This window comes from Trachypithecus francoisi, unplaced genomic scaffold (genome assembly GCF_009764315.1).
Source record: "Trachypithecus francoisi isolate TF-2019V2 unplaced genomic scaffold, Tfra_2.0 Lachesis_group13, whole genome shotgun sequence".
NCBI lineage: Eukaryota > Metazoa > Chordata > Mammalia > Primates > Cercopithecidae > Trachypithecus > Trachypithecus francoisi.
The window spans coordinates 76432591-76449388 of record NW_022681458.1 but is presented as its reverse complement, the minus strand read 5'-3'; the positions used below and the strand labels follow the sequence as shown (position 1 = coordinate 76449388).

The 16798-nt window shown below is 35.9% G+C and overlaps 1 protein-coding gene and 1 long non-coding RNA gene across 6 annotated transcripts in view; one reads left to right on the top strand and one right to left on the bottom strand.

Moving 5' to 3' along the window:
- TTC21B (tetratricopeptide repeat domain 21B) overlaps positions 1–16798 on the bottom strand; it is an 88349-nt gene that overhangs the window by 67017 nt on the left and 4534 nt on the right. For all 5 annotated transcript variants that reach the window (XM_033231251.1, XM_033231252.1, XM_033231256.1 and 2 more), the window contains exons 4-6: positions 12997–13163; positions 10684–10806; positions 8490–8647 (exon numbers count right to left, since the gene is read on the bottom strand). In XM_033231251.1, coding sequence (XP_033087142.1) covers positions 8490–8647; positions 10684–10806; positions 12997–13163 — 448 coding nt within the window. The remainder of the gene's footprint in view (positions 1–8489; positions 8648–10683; positions 10807–12996; positions 13164–16798) is intronic.
- Positions 1069–15827, top strand: LOC117094916. The gene is made up of 5 exons (XR_004441724.1): positions 1069–1289; positions 1950–2016; positions 14696–14843; positions 15396–15431; positions 15540–15827. It is a non-coding gene; the product is annotated as an uncharacterized LOC117094916 (long non-coding RNA).

Here is a 16798-nt window from a genome sequence, read left to right as displayed (position 1 = left end):
TTTATTTGAGGGCATGAAAAGTTGGTTTGCTTGCCTCACTATTCCACTGATCAAAATAAGTAATTTTCATTAGTAAAATGATATCTGCTTTGTGAAACTTATCAATTTTATTATTTAAACAAATAAAAGTCTCTGGAATTTAATTTTTAATACGTTTTTAAGAGATATGAATAGGGCCGGGCACGGTGGCTCAAGCCTGTAATCCCAGCACTTTGGGAGGCCGAGACGGGTGGATCACGAGGTCAGAAGATCGAGACCATCCTGGCTAACATGGTGAAACCCCGTCTCTACTAAAAAATACAAAAAACTAGCCGGGCGAGGTGGCAGGCGCCTGTAGTCCCAGCTTACTCGGGAGGCTGAGGCAGGAGAATGGCGTAAACCCGGGAGGTGGAGCTTGCAGTAAGCTGAGATCCGTCCACTACACTCTAGCCTGGGCGACAGAGCGAGACTCCGTCTCAAAAAAAAAAAAAAAAAAAAAGAGATATGAATAGGTTCTACTAGTCTCATTAAATCTTGTGGCAATCCTAAATAAAGTATTAGCTAACTATATACAATAGCATAGTAAAAGAATAATTCACTTTAACCAGGCTGATTTATTACAGGAATTCCAGGAATGCAAAGCTGGGCCAAACATTACAATACCTACTAATGTTATTCACAACAACAGATTCCTATGTGATAAAAACAAATGAGAAAATATTACATTAAAAAATCCTATTACTAAATGGAACAAAAAGCAAAAAGAAAAAAAAAACAAGCATAAACTTAAGAAACATGCAAAAGCTATAAAATTCCTATGAAACTATACTCAGGGACATTTTTCAAAAGAATTGAACCAAAAAGGTAATGCCCTAGACTTCTCTTATCATGGATGATGTGGTATACATCACAATTACTGGTTCCAGTTTTTTAACCCTCCCTGAGTATGTGTCTTCTGCCATGTAACTAACTACAAAAGTTGGAGTGTACCCTACTTCTTCTTGACTAGGGACTTGGACATTTTTCTTATATTGGCCTATGGAATGTGGGCAGGAATAGCAGTGTACCAGCCTAAATTTTAGAGGCACTGCATATTTCTGTTTGTTCTCTTGCACCTGCTATCAGTATAGGAAGAATTCCCTCTGAGTAGTGGCTGCCACTTGTTGTGAGTCCAGGGAAAAACACTCTTGGAGGTGACAAGAGTCCAAACTGCAATGATGTGCCACACTCACCCAGCTGGATCTGAACTGAAGCAGGGCCCCAGTCAAGCCCTGCCTGAGATCAGCAGACCCTTGATGACCCACAAAAATGTGAGGAAAGACTACTTATTATTATATGTCCTGACATTTGTGGTTGTTTGCTATACACCAATAGCGGCCTGATATAGTAATGCTCATTTTTAGTTAAGAAAATTTTTTTTCCCACAAATGACTACAAATGTAATGCAATTCAAACCAAAATCTTCTATGGTTTCTTTTTTATTATTTTGTAAATTGATTATGAGAGTCAAGAGCAAAAAAAAAGAGACAACAAAACTGTTATAAGAGAAACATGGCGAAACCCTGTCTCTACTAAAAATACAAAAAAATTAGCAGGGCGTGGTTATGGGTGGCTGTAATCCCAGATACTCGGGAGGCTGAGGCATGATAATCGCTTGAACCCAGGAGGCCAAGCTTGCAGTGAGCCAAGATCGCGCCATTGAATCTTGCTCTGGGCAACAGAGCAAGCTTCTGTCTCAAAAAAAAAAAAAAAAAACACAAAAAAAACAAAAAACCATGATGGAGAACTTGCAATAAAAATTATCAGAGTCCATAAAAAAGGAGAGAATAGGCTCACTTAAAAAAAAAAAAAAAAAAAGCATATTTAGAACCAGTTATATACCAAAGAAAAGAGCTTTCAGCATATGAAAAGTTGCTCAATCACAACACAATAAAATAAATGAAAATAAAAATAAGACACCTCTGTTTCAGATGGCTTCGAAAACAAAACAAAACAAAAACACACACACTGAAAATGGCCAGAATTGGTGAGGATAAGGTAAGGGAACATTCAATAGACTACTGGTAGGAGTGTAAATTAGTATGATTTCCTCGGAGAGCAATGTGGCAGTGCCTATCAAAATTTTAAATTTATATACTTGAGGCAGAGACTACAATTTGTCTCCTCAAATCCATTCTCTCCTTATTTGTTTGGGCATGTGGCTAGTCAACACTTCATAGATGTCTTTGCATTTAGAGGTGGTCAACGTGAAATAAAATAATACATTCCATTTTTGGGCCTGGGCTTTTATAAAAAGTGGAATGACTTCTCTACATTATCTTTCCCTTTCTGCCAGCTGTTATGAGGTCTTAGGAGATGGCAGGATTGCAAGATGGAAGGAGTCTAGGTCTGTTAAAAACAGTGTGGAGCAAAGCTGCCTGATCACTTCTAACATTTACCCAAAACAGTTACATATGGGAAAACATTCTTCTATTACACTGAATCATTATATGTTTAGATCTATTTTTGTAGCAGTTTAGCCCACCCTAACAAATACAGTATCTCGGATTCAATAATCTCTCCTTTGGGAAACTTCTCTGCATATATAGTCCTACCTGTGTTCAAAGAGGTATGTGTGTATGCGTGTGTGCACACTGCACTATACTGAACAGTGAAAAATTGGAAACAGCCTAGGTGTATACCAATGGGGAGAGATTAAATAAATTATTTGTGTTTTCAATTCACAGATTGCTACTCAGTTTTAAAATGATTAGGGAAAGGAAGAAATAAATAGATGCTCACAGATGACAGGAACACCTATGTAGAAAATCTAAAAGAATCAATTTAAAAAACTCCTGGAATCAACAAGTGATTATAGCAAGATTGTAGGCTATGAAGTTAATATATAACATCAACTGCTTTCTTATGTGCTAGCAATGAACAAGCGGTATATGAAATTAAAAACACAGTAACATTTACATTAGCACTCCTTAAAGTAAAATACTTAGGTACATATAAATCTAACAAAATATGTGCAAGATGTCTATGAGGAAAATTTTTAAATTCTGACAAAAGAAATCAAAGAAAAACCAAATAAAGGGAGAGATACTCCATGTCATGGATGCAAAGACAGTATAAGATGTTAGTTCTTCCCAATTTGATCTATAAACTCATTCAATGCAATCCCAATCAAAATCCCAGCAAGTTATTTTGTGGATATTGACAAACTGATCCTAAAGTTTATACAGAGTGGCAGAAAAACCCAGAACAGCAACATACTATTGAAGGAAAAGAGCAAATTTAGAAGTCTGACATTAGTTGACCTCAAAACTTACTATAAAGCTTCAGTAATCAAGACAGTAGTGTGGTATTGGTGAAAGAAAAAACAGGTCAATGGAACAGGGTAGAAATCACAGAAATAGACCCACATAGATAGTAAACTGATCTTTGACAAAAGAGCAAGGACAATGCAATGGAGAAAAGACACTCTTTTCAATAAATGGCACTGGAAAAACTGGACATCCACATGGAAAAAATGAATATAGATGCAGACCTCACCTTCTTCACAAAAACCAATCTGAAATAGATCACAGAGCTAAATGTAAAACATAAAACTATAAAATTCCTAGAAGATAATACAGGAGAAAATCTGATGGCCTATGGTTTGATGATGACATTTTAGATACAACACAAAAGGCATAGTTCATGAAAGAAAGAGGTGATAAGCTGCACTTCTTTAAAATTAAAAATTTCTGCTCTGTGAAAGACAAGCCACAGACTGGGAGAAAATATTTATCAGATAAAGATACACCTGATAAAGGATGGTTTTCCAAAATACACAGATAACTCTTTAATCCAAAGAATAAGAAAACAAACAACCAATTAAAAGATGGGCCAGGCCGGGCGCGGTGGCTCAAGCCTGTAATCCCAGCACTTTGGGAGGCCGAGACGGGCAGATCACGAGGTCAGGAGATCGAGACCATCCTGGCTAACACAGTGAAACCCCGTCTCTACTAAAAATACAAAAACTAGCCGGGCGAGGTGGCAGGCGCCTGTAGTCCCAGCTACTCGGGAGGCTGAGGCAGGAGAATGGCGTAAACCCGGGAGGCGGAGCTTGCAGTGAGCTGAGATCCGGCCACTGCACTCCAGTCCAGGCGACAGAGCGAGACTCCGCCTCAAAAAAAAAAAAAAAAAAAAAAAAAAAAGATGGGCCAAAGACTTTAATAGACACCTAACCAAACAAGATATACAGACTGCAAATAAGCATATTTAAAAATGTTCCACATCATATCACCAGAGCAATGCAAATTAAAATTAAAATGACAATGAGATACCTCTAGAAACCTATTAGAATGGCCAAAATCCAGAACACTGGCAACATCAAATGCTGATGAAGATGTGTTAAAGCAAGAGAAACTCATTCATGGCTGGCGGGAATATAATACGGTATAACATCTTTGGAAGACAGTTTGGCCGTTTCTTACAAAAGTAAATATGCTCCTACCATATGATTCAGCAATTATGTTTCTTCGTATTTGATCCAAAGGAGTTGAAAACTGATGTCCATATAAAAACCCGCACAAGGTTATAGTAGCTTTATTCATAAATGCCACAATTTGGAAGCAATCAGGATGTCCTTCAATGGATAAACTGTGGTACATCCAAACAATGAAATATTATTCAGTACTAAAAAGAAATGAGTTATCAAGTCATGAAAAGACAAGGAAGAAAGTTAAATGCATAATACCAAATGAAAGAGGCCAATCTGAAAAGGCTACATATTGCATTATTCTATATTATAGACACTCTGGAAGAGGCAAAACTATAAAAGCAGTACAAAGAGCAATGATTGCAAGGAGTTGGGGAGATGGAGGGATATACAGTGGATACACAATAAAGATAATTTTTAGGGAAGTAGAAATATTCTGTATCATACTATAATGGTGGATACATGTGATTACACATTTGTCCAAACCACTAGAATGTACAACACCAAAAGTGAACTGTAACATAAATGACGGGACTTTAGGTGACTATGGTGTAAGTTCATCCACTGTAACAAATGTACCACTCTGGTGGGAGATGTTGATAATTAGGCAGACTATCTATGTGTGGAGGCAGGAATGTATGGGAAATCTCTACCTTCTGTTTAATTTTGCTGTGAGTCTAAAAGTACCCTAAAAATACTGTTTATTAAAAAACAATTTGGTGTATCTATGTGAATAGGTACAAAATGATATCTATGAAACACTCTCTTAAAGAGAAAAACAAGTTTAAAAGTACACTATGAGTCTATTTCTTATTTTTAAAACACCCTCAAAATATAAACATATTTTTAAAATATATAGAACCCCCCCCCCACACACACACACAGTGCCTAGAAAAAAAATCTTGACAGATACATACATCAAAAAATTACTAGTGCCCAATTTGTGGCTTTCAAATATCATTTCACACTAAAAGAGATTAGATTGCCCTGGACAAATGACTGATACCTACTTGGGGAAGTAATACACAAAATGAGCCTGGACAGCTTGTCATACCAAATAGCAAAGTAACTATCAAAGACTACTACGATCATGTCAAAAGGACTTAAGAACAACTTGAAGCAGCTCCTAATAGTCAGAGATAAGACTGTACAATTATAATGACTGAAATGTCCAGAAGCACTCATCTAAATCCATGGCACGTAAAACAAACAAACCTAAGCCACTAATTACCAATGAAGGATGCTAAGGAATTCCTGGCATTTTTTTTTAAACCTGGAAATAAAGGAAAAGACTCAAGCATCTTATCCTATTTTTCTTATATGAACTACACCACTCAGTAACTAACCAGGAGATGAGAAGTTTTTCTTTATAAGTATTCTAGCTAAGAAACAAAGTATGATAGAATTCAAATGTAATCCTACTATAATCCCTAAGAATCAAGCACCTAGGTATTGAGCATGAATAACTGCTGATACCACAAAGAGAGACAAGCAGACATTCTTTCACTGTGATGAAACACTACAGTACCACTCATGAAGTAATTGCCAAAACAACAAAATTGAATGTGAATTTAACCAAACCTCTAGATCCAACTACCAACTACAGAGGATAAAGCAACAAGTTGTGCTACACCATGGCAGACAAACAACAAAATCCAGATCATGGAAAATGCTGCAGGACAAAATACTGGTTTCTTTAACTTAAAAAAAAAGGCAAGAAGAAAAAGAGAAGAGAAACAGGGAAATAGGAAGGCAGGAAGAAGGAGGGAGAGAGAGGGAAGAGGGGAAGAAGAGAGATAGGAAGGGAGAAAGAAAGAGTGAGAAAGAACTTACAGAGACTGGGAGAGAGCCTAGAGACTTTAAAGATATAAACCAATCACCATATGTAGACTTATTTGGATCCTGATTAAAAAGTAATTTATTTAAAAGACACAATATGTGAGACTATTGGTAAATTGAACACTGGATATTTGATATTAAAAAACTATTTTTAATGATAATGACATTGTCATGTTGTAGAGGGAAAAGAATTATCCTATTTTTTCAATGCATCTTGTGATATTTACAAATGAAATGATTCAGAGTTTTGAATTTACTTCAAACTGAAAATTAAACCCAGGAAGCAAATGGGGGTTTAGTCATGTGGTGATGGTAGCTGGGGGCAGGAAACAGATAAGAGTACCTCATGACGCTATTCTGTCTGCTTTTACATAAATCTGAAATTCTCCATAATAAATGATAGATGATCTTAGCAAAGATGTTACCAAGATGTTCGGTCCTGAGATAGCCATTAATATTTTGTCAGATATGGATGAAAGTTAGACATGCTTGCAAGTCACTTATTCTGAAGATTCTAAGACTATAAACCTTGATCCACACTGAGGTAAAGGTGACTTTCTATGCAATTTATACTTCATTTGTATCTTGAAAGGATCTCGCCTATTGTTTGCATGAGAAGTTCTATTAAGACATTCTGATTTTAAAGGTATATTTGTATTACCTATGAAATTTACTTTTCTGTGATTTCAGTATTAAGTGACATGAATTCATCCATTAGAAAGTATTGATTTGTGACTCAAATACATTTATTCTTGATCTCATGGCTTTAAATCACATCTATGTGTCAGTGACTCCAAAATATTAGCTATAGCCTAGGCCTCTCTCGAGAACTCCAGATTCAGACATACAGCTGCCTGCCCATACATCCATCTCTACTTTGACTTCTCATAGGCATTTCAAAATTACAATGTTGAAGGCTAAACTCCTTCCCTGCCCTGAAACCTTCTTTTTCCATAATCATCCTGTCCAGCTGAAGCAAACTCCATCCTCTAGTACAAGTAGTGGGTAAGAGCACAGAGTCTGGGACTAGAGTGCTCTGGATTTGAATCCTGACTCCACCACTAAGTAACTGTGTGGCTTTGGAGAAACTTCTCAACCTCTTTGCACCTTAGTCCATTCAGTTGTAAAACAGAAATACTAATAGTACCTTCCTCTTAGGGTTACCCTGGGAATAAATAGATAGCACTTCCTATGAGCCAGGCACTCTGAACACTTTACAACAGTTCATTATCATCATTGTTGTTGTTATTCTAGCAGTTCAGGCCACAAACCTTGGAATCACCTTAAACTATTCTTTCTCTTACTCCTAAACAAAATTGCTACAGGCCCAGATTCCAATCGCTTCTCAAAGCACTTCCACCACAACTATACCAGGCCAGCCCCCACCATTTCTCAATGACGGCAACAGCTTTCTAAAGGTTCTCCCTGCTTCTGCCTTTGCCTGCTCGCCCACAGTCTGTTTTGCACATAGCAGAGTGATTCTTTTAAAACAGAATTTAGCTGATGGCACTCCTCTACTCAAAACCCTCCAGTAACCTCATGCTTCAGAAGAAAACCCCAAATCCTTATATGGCTGACAAGACCCTTCATCATCTAGCACGGGCTCACTCCCACCCTTTGTCTCAGACCTCACACCCTACTCACCTCTCTTACTCCTTGCCACTCCTCAAACATATGACATGTGCTCCCACCTCAGGGACTCCGCATTTGCTTTTCCTTCTTTCTGCAAAGTCTTCCCTCAAATATCTGCATGGCTTACTCTCTTACCTTTTTTAGAAGATGGCTCAAAGGTCTCAGCCGTCCATGACCATCCCATAAGACCGAACTCCTCAACACTCCCCATCTCTTTCTTGGTTTATCTTTTCCCCGTAGCACTGATACTTTCTAACACATACTACAGAATATACTTATTTGGTGTGCTTAGTATATGGTTCCTCTCACTTGAATATAAGCTTCATGACCACAGGGATATTGGTCTGTTTGCCTAAATAGAGTGTCCGTCTTAAAACAGGAATCAAAGGTTTATGTAAATCAATAAATTCTATGTTTAAAAGCAGTGTGACTTTAAGTATTTCCTCGGTTCCATACTGTTTGAAAAAAATCAAATTTAAAAACTCTTAGGAAAAAAATTCACATAGATTTCGCTTTTTCTCAAAATTATAACCAAATCCAAAGAGACTTGTGTCAACTTTTATTACTTAACCTTTGTGCTGTCTCAACCGTCTGGTCCCAATCCTGCAAGGCTAGTTGTAATTTCATTTTCTTAACAAAAGCGGGAAGGAAGCTCGGAAAGTTCACGATTATCTGGTTCACAGTCTCCAGGGCACCTGAATAATTCTGGCGCATCTCAAGGCATTGTGCCTAATGGAAGAGAAAAAAAAGTGATATCCAAACTGTGATCTTTCATATCAAAGTTCTCATAATGCAGAGCAGGCAGACAATGAGCATTTAATACTTACTTACTTTTCTGTGAGGAGCTGTTATCACTTTTAATGAGAAAAACAGTAAGTTTTTATCAAAACAAAATTTTAAAACATCACAGAATAATACAAATACATTATATAAGCTATTGTGTTTTAAAATTTACTTTTAAATGGCTGAAAAACATGATTAAAGGATAAAAATTTTAAAAATGTTCTCGGAAATAGCATAAAATAATGTTTCCATTTAGAACAGGAAAATTGTCTTTTTAGATTAAAATGTTTCCAGGAAATGTTCAAGTAGTATCTAAAATTTTAAGAAATTTTAGAAATTTTGCATCTTTTTAAAAAAATTATTTTCAGGTTAAAGAATATACGATTTTAAAGAACAAGCAAAATAAAGTTCAAACAAATCCCTCTACTTCAACATTTTCACTTCTATGAATTATCTGAAGGAAATAATTGGAAGAGACCACAAGGAAGTATATAGATGATATTTATGGCAGAATTGTTTATGTATAAAATAATCCCAAATGTACCTAGAGGAGAAAATTATAGTATATCTATTTAATAAAATGTTAAGTAATCATTAAAAATGACCTAAATTTGTAGATGTATATTTACTGACATGAAGAGATATCATATATAATAGTTTAACTGGTTATTTCCAATGGTGATGTTCATTTTGTCATTCAGATGTTACTGTATTTTCTAAAAAAAGTTTTACTATGTTCATTTATTACTTTCATAGTCAGAAAAAAAAGCTACAAATATAGTTAGTACATTAAAAAGAGATGATGAGGAAAATTTTTATCAAATAGCTTTTCTTTAAGAGAAGAAAAATGATCAAGACAAGTGTATGGCCAATTTCTACAGCAGTGCCATTAGGTAAAACTTGGGGGTGGTGGGCCTGAACAAGATGTCCAATGGGCTTACTGTCCACACAAAGTGACAGGAAAAGTGATGTGGAGACATTAACAAAAGTCAACACATGAATCCTCTCCCCTGTCTTTTTTATCCCTCCAAATTACTGCTTATCTAACAGACTGTTGTTCCCAACATATAATCTCTTTTGGCTGAGTCAAAAAAACATTAAGGCATTTAGAAAGCATCAATGGGGACTGAAGAAAGGGTCCTAATTAAATATTTCCACCTATCAATGTGTTCTAATGACTCATCCCTGAAAATGTATGTCCAATCATGTTATTTCTCTGTTCAAAACTTTGTATTGGCTGCCTGTCTCTCTAATTGAAGGTAGAAGCCAAAGGCCTCACAGAACAGGCCCACCACTCCTCCTCATCACCATCCCACCTTTCTTCCTCAGGCTTTCACTTCTGTTCTCTTTACTCAATCCACTTTGGCCTCCTTGCTAACCCTGAATACGCCTTAAGGTACTTGAACTCATCATCTCCTCTATTTGAAATACTTTCCCCAAGATGCTTGGAGGGCTTTAACTCTCACCTCCTTAAATGTCTTTGCTCAAATGTCACTTTCTCTGACCACTTCATGTAAAATTGGAAGTTCATGCCCCAGCTTTTCCAGCTGTATTTTTCATTGTACTTATCACCTTCTAATATATTATATAACTTACTTATTTTGTTTATTGTCTGCCTCCATCAGTAGAATATAAGCTCCATAAAAACAGGAGGTTTTCTCTTGCTCAGGGTTTCTAGTATCTAGAGGGACGCCTCACATACATAAGACACATAATAAATGCTGAGGAAAGAAAGTCTGAACCAAAATAACAACAACAATAACAGTTACAGCTGATCCAGGATTCAGGAACTTTGGCAGGGAATACATTTCTCTAGTGTATTGCTCATCGTCTTATACAAATGCCAGTCCACCTTACAGCTGTGAGCTGACAACAGTATCATGAAAATTATCAACTTTTTTGAGCTACTTGGTTTTGTCAGGTTTCAAATATATTATGAATACATTTTGAAACATGATTTATTTACCCTAACTCCAACTCACCTTACCCAGCAGAGCAAAAGTATCATTCCCATCTTGGAGTCCCTCTTCAAAATACTTCAGTGCTTTTTTAGTGTAAGGGTCTTTTCCTCTTGTAATATCAAGCCATGCTTTCAAAACATGTCCCTGTAAAATGAATAATTCTATTTTTACTTCTTTAGAAATGAAAAGAAATAAATGTTAATGAAAGAGCCTACGGTAATTTTTCTGGCAATTAATAACAAAAAGGACTCTATCAAATATGTTATGAACAATAAAATTCTGTTAGTGAAATCACTTTTGAACCCTTGCCAGCCTAGTGTCTTGGGAACTATATTACAAATTTCAGCCTTTAACATTACTATTGAGCTCAATATTAAAATTAAGAAGCTTATGAAATATTCCATTAGTGTTAAAACCATTATTTTCTCTGAGACTTTGCTAGTAATTGATGAATAATAACACTTAAACATGTAATTCAATATATAGATGAGAATTTGTTGTCTCTTTTTGGGCAAACAGTCTAAATGGACTAAGATGAAATAACAGAAGATGTCTTGCTTCACATATCTTAAAGATTCAGATGATCTGGCAACTATCTTCTTAACCTCTTTGATTAGTCCATTGAATTTCAAATGACAGGTGAACGGCCTGAAAAATTAGAAACTGAAGAACTCATGGATATTTATCTTTACACAAGTCAGTGGGCCAACGGGTTATAAGACATATAGGATTGAAAAGAAGACAAAAACTGGTTATTTTTCTGTTTAAGGTCAAATAAAAAACTGTGAAATATGCTCTTCTATTTAAAAAATCTATGTTAACTGACAAATTTATAAACGTTTAACCAAGACTATATTCACCTCCCTGTATTTCACCTGAAAATACAGATCAGAATCTTAACCAATGCTATGCACTAAATCTGTGCCATTATTTGAATGGTTTTAACTATTGTCTCTGTGTAGATGATTCCCAACCTATATTTCTAGCCCAAAACATCTTCTAAATTTTTCTTTTTCCAGAAATTCATCTGCTATCTCCATCCTACTGTTCTGCCAGAACCAGAAATACAGCATGTCTTAAGTCAAACAGATCACTTCCCTTTAAGATTAGTTTCTTACGCCAATGTATTTTCTATTTATGCTAACTGGTCTCTAATTTATTTAGGCTGAAAACCTCAAAGACATCCTAATACGTGACAACTTGTTATCTTTCCCAACCATTTATCATCAGTTCACAGGTCCTGTGGGTATTTAAAAATTCTGAACTTTGTACTTACTGTACAATATTTTAGTGTCATGCCTCAAAACCTTCTGCAAGAAAGTACTATCTTTTTTATTTTTGCTGCATTTCAGTTTATCCTCAAGCCACTTCATCCAAGAAACCATTGCTAAATTAATCTTCTGGATTTGCACTCTAATAAAATCACTACCATAATTAAAAGTCTTCAGTAGCCTCTCAATGCATGTCAAATCAGACACAAATATTTCTAACTAGCAGTCAAGATCCTTCAATTTGTCTCAGTCTACTTCTCCAAGCTTTTCTTCCCTTCTCATTACCAATGTATCCTATGCTCCATCAAATATGAGTATCTCAGTGTACACTGAAGTAACATGTCTCATTTCCATCTATTATTTCTCACCTTGGGAGTATCTACTTCCCTTTCCCATAATCTTTGCCTGTTGAAATTGCATCCTTCTTTCAGGTTTTAGTTCAAATGCTAGTTCCTTCAAAAAAATTCTTTCACATTCTCTTAACACTTATGCATGTGATCTCTCCTTAATTTAAAACAGTGCCATGCACAAATTAAGCAAGCAATAAATGTTAGCTATTATTTTCTTGCATACTTTAATCACTTATCTCTCATATCATCTATCATTTTTCTCACAATATTAGCTGGGGATGTGCTGTATGCCTCTACTGGATTATTCATTCATGAAAGTGAAGTTTATGTACTATTTTCCTTTACATTATTAACACTACAAATAATGGTGCCTTGTATCTAGAGCTGTTCAATAAGGAGAGAGGGAGAAAAGGAAAGAATAAAATAGGGAAGGAAGAAAAAAAAGGGAGAGAAAAAGAAAGAGAAAAACAGAGGGAAGGAACCAGGCAGGGATTGTTGAAGAGTTAGTAGCATAAAACTAACCTTAGAGAATCCCTATTCTACAATACACTATTAACCATATTGATAACCATAAATGGGTTAAAATAAAGCTATCATTTACAAAGTGGCAATAGAGTGGACAATAATAAAGAACTAAACCACAGATACTACTGGATATATCAATAACATAAGCATTTTTAATGTTATTATTTTAAAATCAGAAAAATAGCTACCTGTTTACTACCATCTGACATTTTGATCATTCTGTCAATATATTCTCTTGCTTTATCATGGCGACCAATGTGCCATAAAAATAAGCCTGCATGGTATAAGGCTTTCTCTCCAGCTCCTTTACGTTGTTCCTTCACTCTAGCATCTGATTCCAGAATAGCTTCTCTATCTGGGAGGGGAAAATGATATTAAATAAAAATTAAATTCTAGATCAGGTATTTATAAAAGGTCAGATAACTAACAAGGCAAAAAATTTACTTCTCTCTATAGTGGTACTGTCTAATAGAAATAAAATGCAAGCCATATATATAACTTAAAATTTTCTAGTAGCCCTATCAAAGAAATAGAAAGAAAACAATTAAAATTAATCTTAATGTTTTATTTAACCCAATATATCTAAGATATAATTTCAATGCATCATCGATAGAAAAATTAATGAGATATTTTGCATGCTTTTTTCTTACTAACTGTGAAATGTGGTATTTCATACTAACAGCACATCACAATTAAGATGCTAAATTTTGGCTGGGCACGGTGGCTCATGCCTGTAATCCCATCACTTTGGGAGGCTGAGGTGGGTGGATCACGAGGTCAGGAGATCGAGACCATCCTGGCTAACACGGTGAAACCCTGTCTCTACTAAAAATGCAAAAAACAAAAATTAGCCAGGTGCAGTGGCATGTACCTGTAGTCCCATCTGCTGGGGAGGCAGAGGCAGGAGAATGGCATGAACCTGGGAGGCAGAGTTTGCAGTGAGCCGAGACCGCGCCACTGCACTCCAGCCTGGGTGACAGAGCAAGACTCTGACTCAAAAAAAAAAAAAAAAGCTACATTTTATTCAAAAATACTTGATTTGTAGTTTTCATAAAACTTATGGCTGAAAAGCAGATTTTTAGACTCAAGTTATTGCGAAACAAGTTTTCTAATAACTGAATCAAGTATCATTTTTAAATTTAAAAAGTAAATTAATTAGAATTAAATCAAATTTTAAATTCAGTTCCTCAAACTTACTAAAAAAGCTGTATATGGCTGGGCATAGTGGCTCACACCTGTAATCCCAGCACTTTGGGAGGCCGAGGTGGGTGGATCACCTGAGGTCACAAGTTTGAGACCAGCCTGGCCAACATGGTGAAACCCCATCTGGAAAAAAAAAAAAAAAAAAAAGGGGGGTGTGGTGGTGGGTGCCTGTAATCCCAGCTACTTGGGAGGCTGAGACAAGGAGAATTGCTTGAACCTGGGAGGCGGAGGTTGCAGTGAGCCTAGATCGCACCACTGCACTCCAGTCTGGGCAACAGAGGAGGTATATGGTCAAGGCTCACTGCAATGCACAATATAGCTATAGAGTTTACATTATTTCCAAAATAGAAAGGCTGTATAGGCTAATATTTTTTAATAATAAGACTTGTAAAAATGTACAATGGTTCTAACCACAATTATTAGGAACAGGTCCACTACTGGTACTCAAAGTATTAATACTTCTTAAATACAATTCTAAAATATATAAACATGCCAGTTACTGTTACGGGTCAGTAAAAAGATGGCATAATTGCTGATGTAGTTTAATACTGACTGCTCCCTTAAATAGATAACTCTATTCACTTACGTTAAATCTATATACTCTCTCTCTCTCCCACTTTCTTTCTCTTCTCTCTCTCTCTCTCTCTCTCTCTCTCTCTCTCTCTCTATATATATATATAAAAGTATCTGCTTAGGACACAGAAGTCAATTATACCCAAACCCTGGATGGAATCAGAATCAGAATCAGCCATGCAATGAGGAAGAAGAAATGTAAGTTGAGGCCCATGATTCCAACAGTTCTATCTTCCTGGAATGGCTACCAAGGAGAAAGGTATGTGACTCTTCCTTTCAACTCTAATAATATAAATTTAAACGTGAAATTAACAAGGTACAATCTAACGAGTTAAGGAAACAAAACTGTTTCTGTAAGTCTACAGACTGCTTAGCAAGAAGACCCTTTTCTCCTCTCCCCACTCCCCACCCCTACAATCCCTTCAGAAGTGTTCATTAAACAGTCATGACACAGAAACAGAAAAAGAGAAAAAAAACAAAAACAAAACAAAACAAAAAAACCTCACCAGGCAGGAGCAGGTATTGTACAGGAAATCTTTCCTACTCAGCTTCCCATCACGTCCCTAATGAGGTATCAATTAGCTCTAACACTGTCTGCACAAAGCTGTTGCCAGATCTCAGCCTTTTTATAAGCAGGGTTTACGTCAGCATCCTGGAAGAACGTATACTAACAATCTAGGACTTTCCTAGGTGGTATTTACAGACATCTGGGCCCCTACTAGAGCTCGAGTCCATTCAGCATCATCCTTGGTGCAAAGCAGAGTTAGCACTCAGGTTCCTCTAAACAGTAATTCTGATTCCATCATTTCAGTGTCCTGCAAATCAGTTTCCAACAGAATCAACACTGGTAACAATAACCAATTAAATAAAAACTTGATTCTAAAAAGAAATTTTTTTTACTAATTTCTTTTATTTATACTGACTGCAGCTCTCCCATGAAAATTCTCTGCTCTAGCTAAACACACTCCCACTGGAGTACAGAGAAAGGGGATCCACAGAAGAGCCTAATACTGAACCACTTCCATGTATTTGCCCATCCATTTCTCCTCTCTGGCCATACTCTTTATATTCAAATTCTACCAGTCCTTCAAAGATCAGATTAAGTTGCAAACTTTCAAAAGCCTTCTCAGCCTACTCTTCCAAATTAATAGTGCATATCAACTTCAATTAATTATAAACTCATTTGTTTCATTTTGTATTATTTAATAGAAACACTGGAATTTAATCTTTGTGGTTTTTACATTTTGTTTTCTCCACTAGATTACCAACTTGATGGCATGAACCACTTATTACAATTCTTTTGTAGCTTCTCACTGTATTAGGCACAGTTTCTTGAAGAAATTAAGCACATATTTACATGTTTTAAATAACTTTGTATTGATTTGCGTATGTGTGAAGGAGGTATGCCATACTTGGCTTTAGAAAAAAGTCTCGTCTAATATTCAAGGAACCAGTCTACGACCTTTGTTTATTATGTAATTTTTTGAAACACAATCTATATTTACAATCCTATTAGCTGTTACTAGATATATATGGAAGAATATACTACTTCTTCTTTATTACATATAATTGGGAAACTCTTCTGCCTTCGCCACTAAGTTAACTATACATTAAGACAGTTCACATAACTTTATTTTTTATTTTCTGTTTTTTTAGAGACGGGGGTCTAACTATGTTGCCCAGGCTGGCCTCGAACTCCTGGGCTCAAGTAATCCTTCACCTCAGCCTCCCAAGTTCCTGGGATTACTGGTTTGAGCCACCTAGCCTGGCAGTTTACACAACTTTAATTGCTGGTTTATGTATAAATTTCCTTCTATAATCTAGTCATAATCTAGTCAACCTACTATTGCATAAAAATTTGCTGAATATCTCCCAAGATATAGCCCTTATAAAGGGTTTTAAGGCTCTCAAGAAGCTTAATATACACAAATAAACTGCATTGGCTGTATATTTGCACAAAAGTTGTAAACTTGGCTGCTGCAGAGCAATTTATGCATATACAGTACCTGTTTTTTTGTATAACAATTACTAATATACATTCCCCTTTAAGTTGTCTAAAAAAAACCCTATGTACTAATGAAATCTCTGCCATAGGATATAAAGAACACGAAAGTAGTATAAGACACATTTCTTGTGCCTGATGAATTTATACCCTTGTCAGGAAGATAAATATATGTATAAATTGTATCTATAGAAAATACATAATATAGTGTG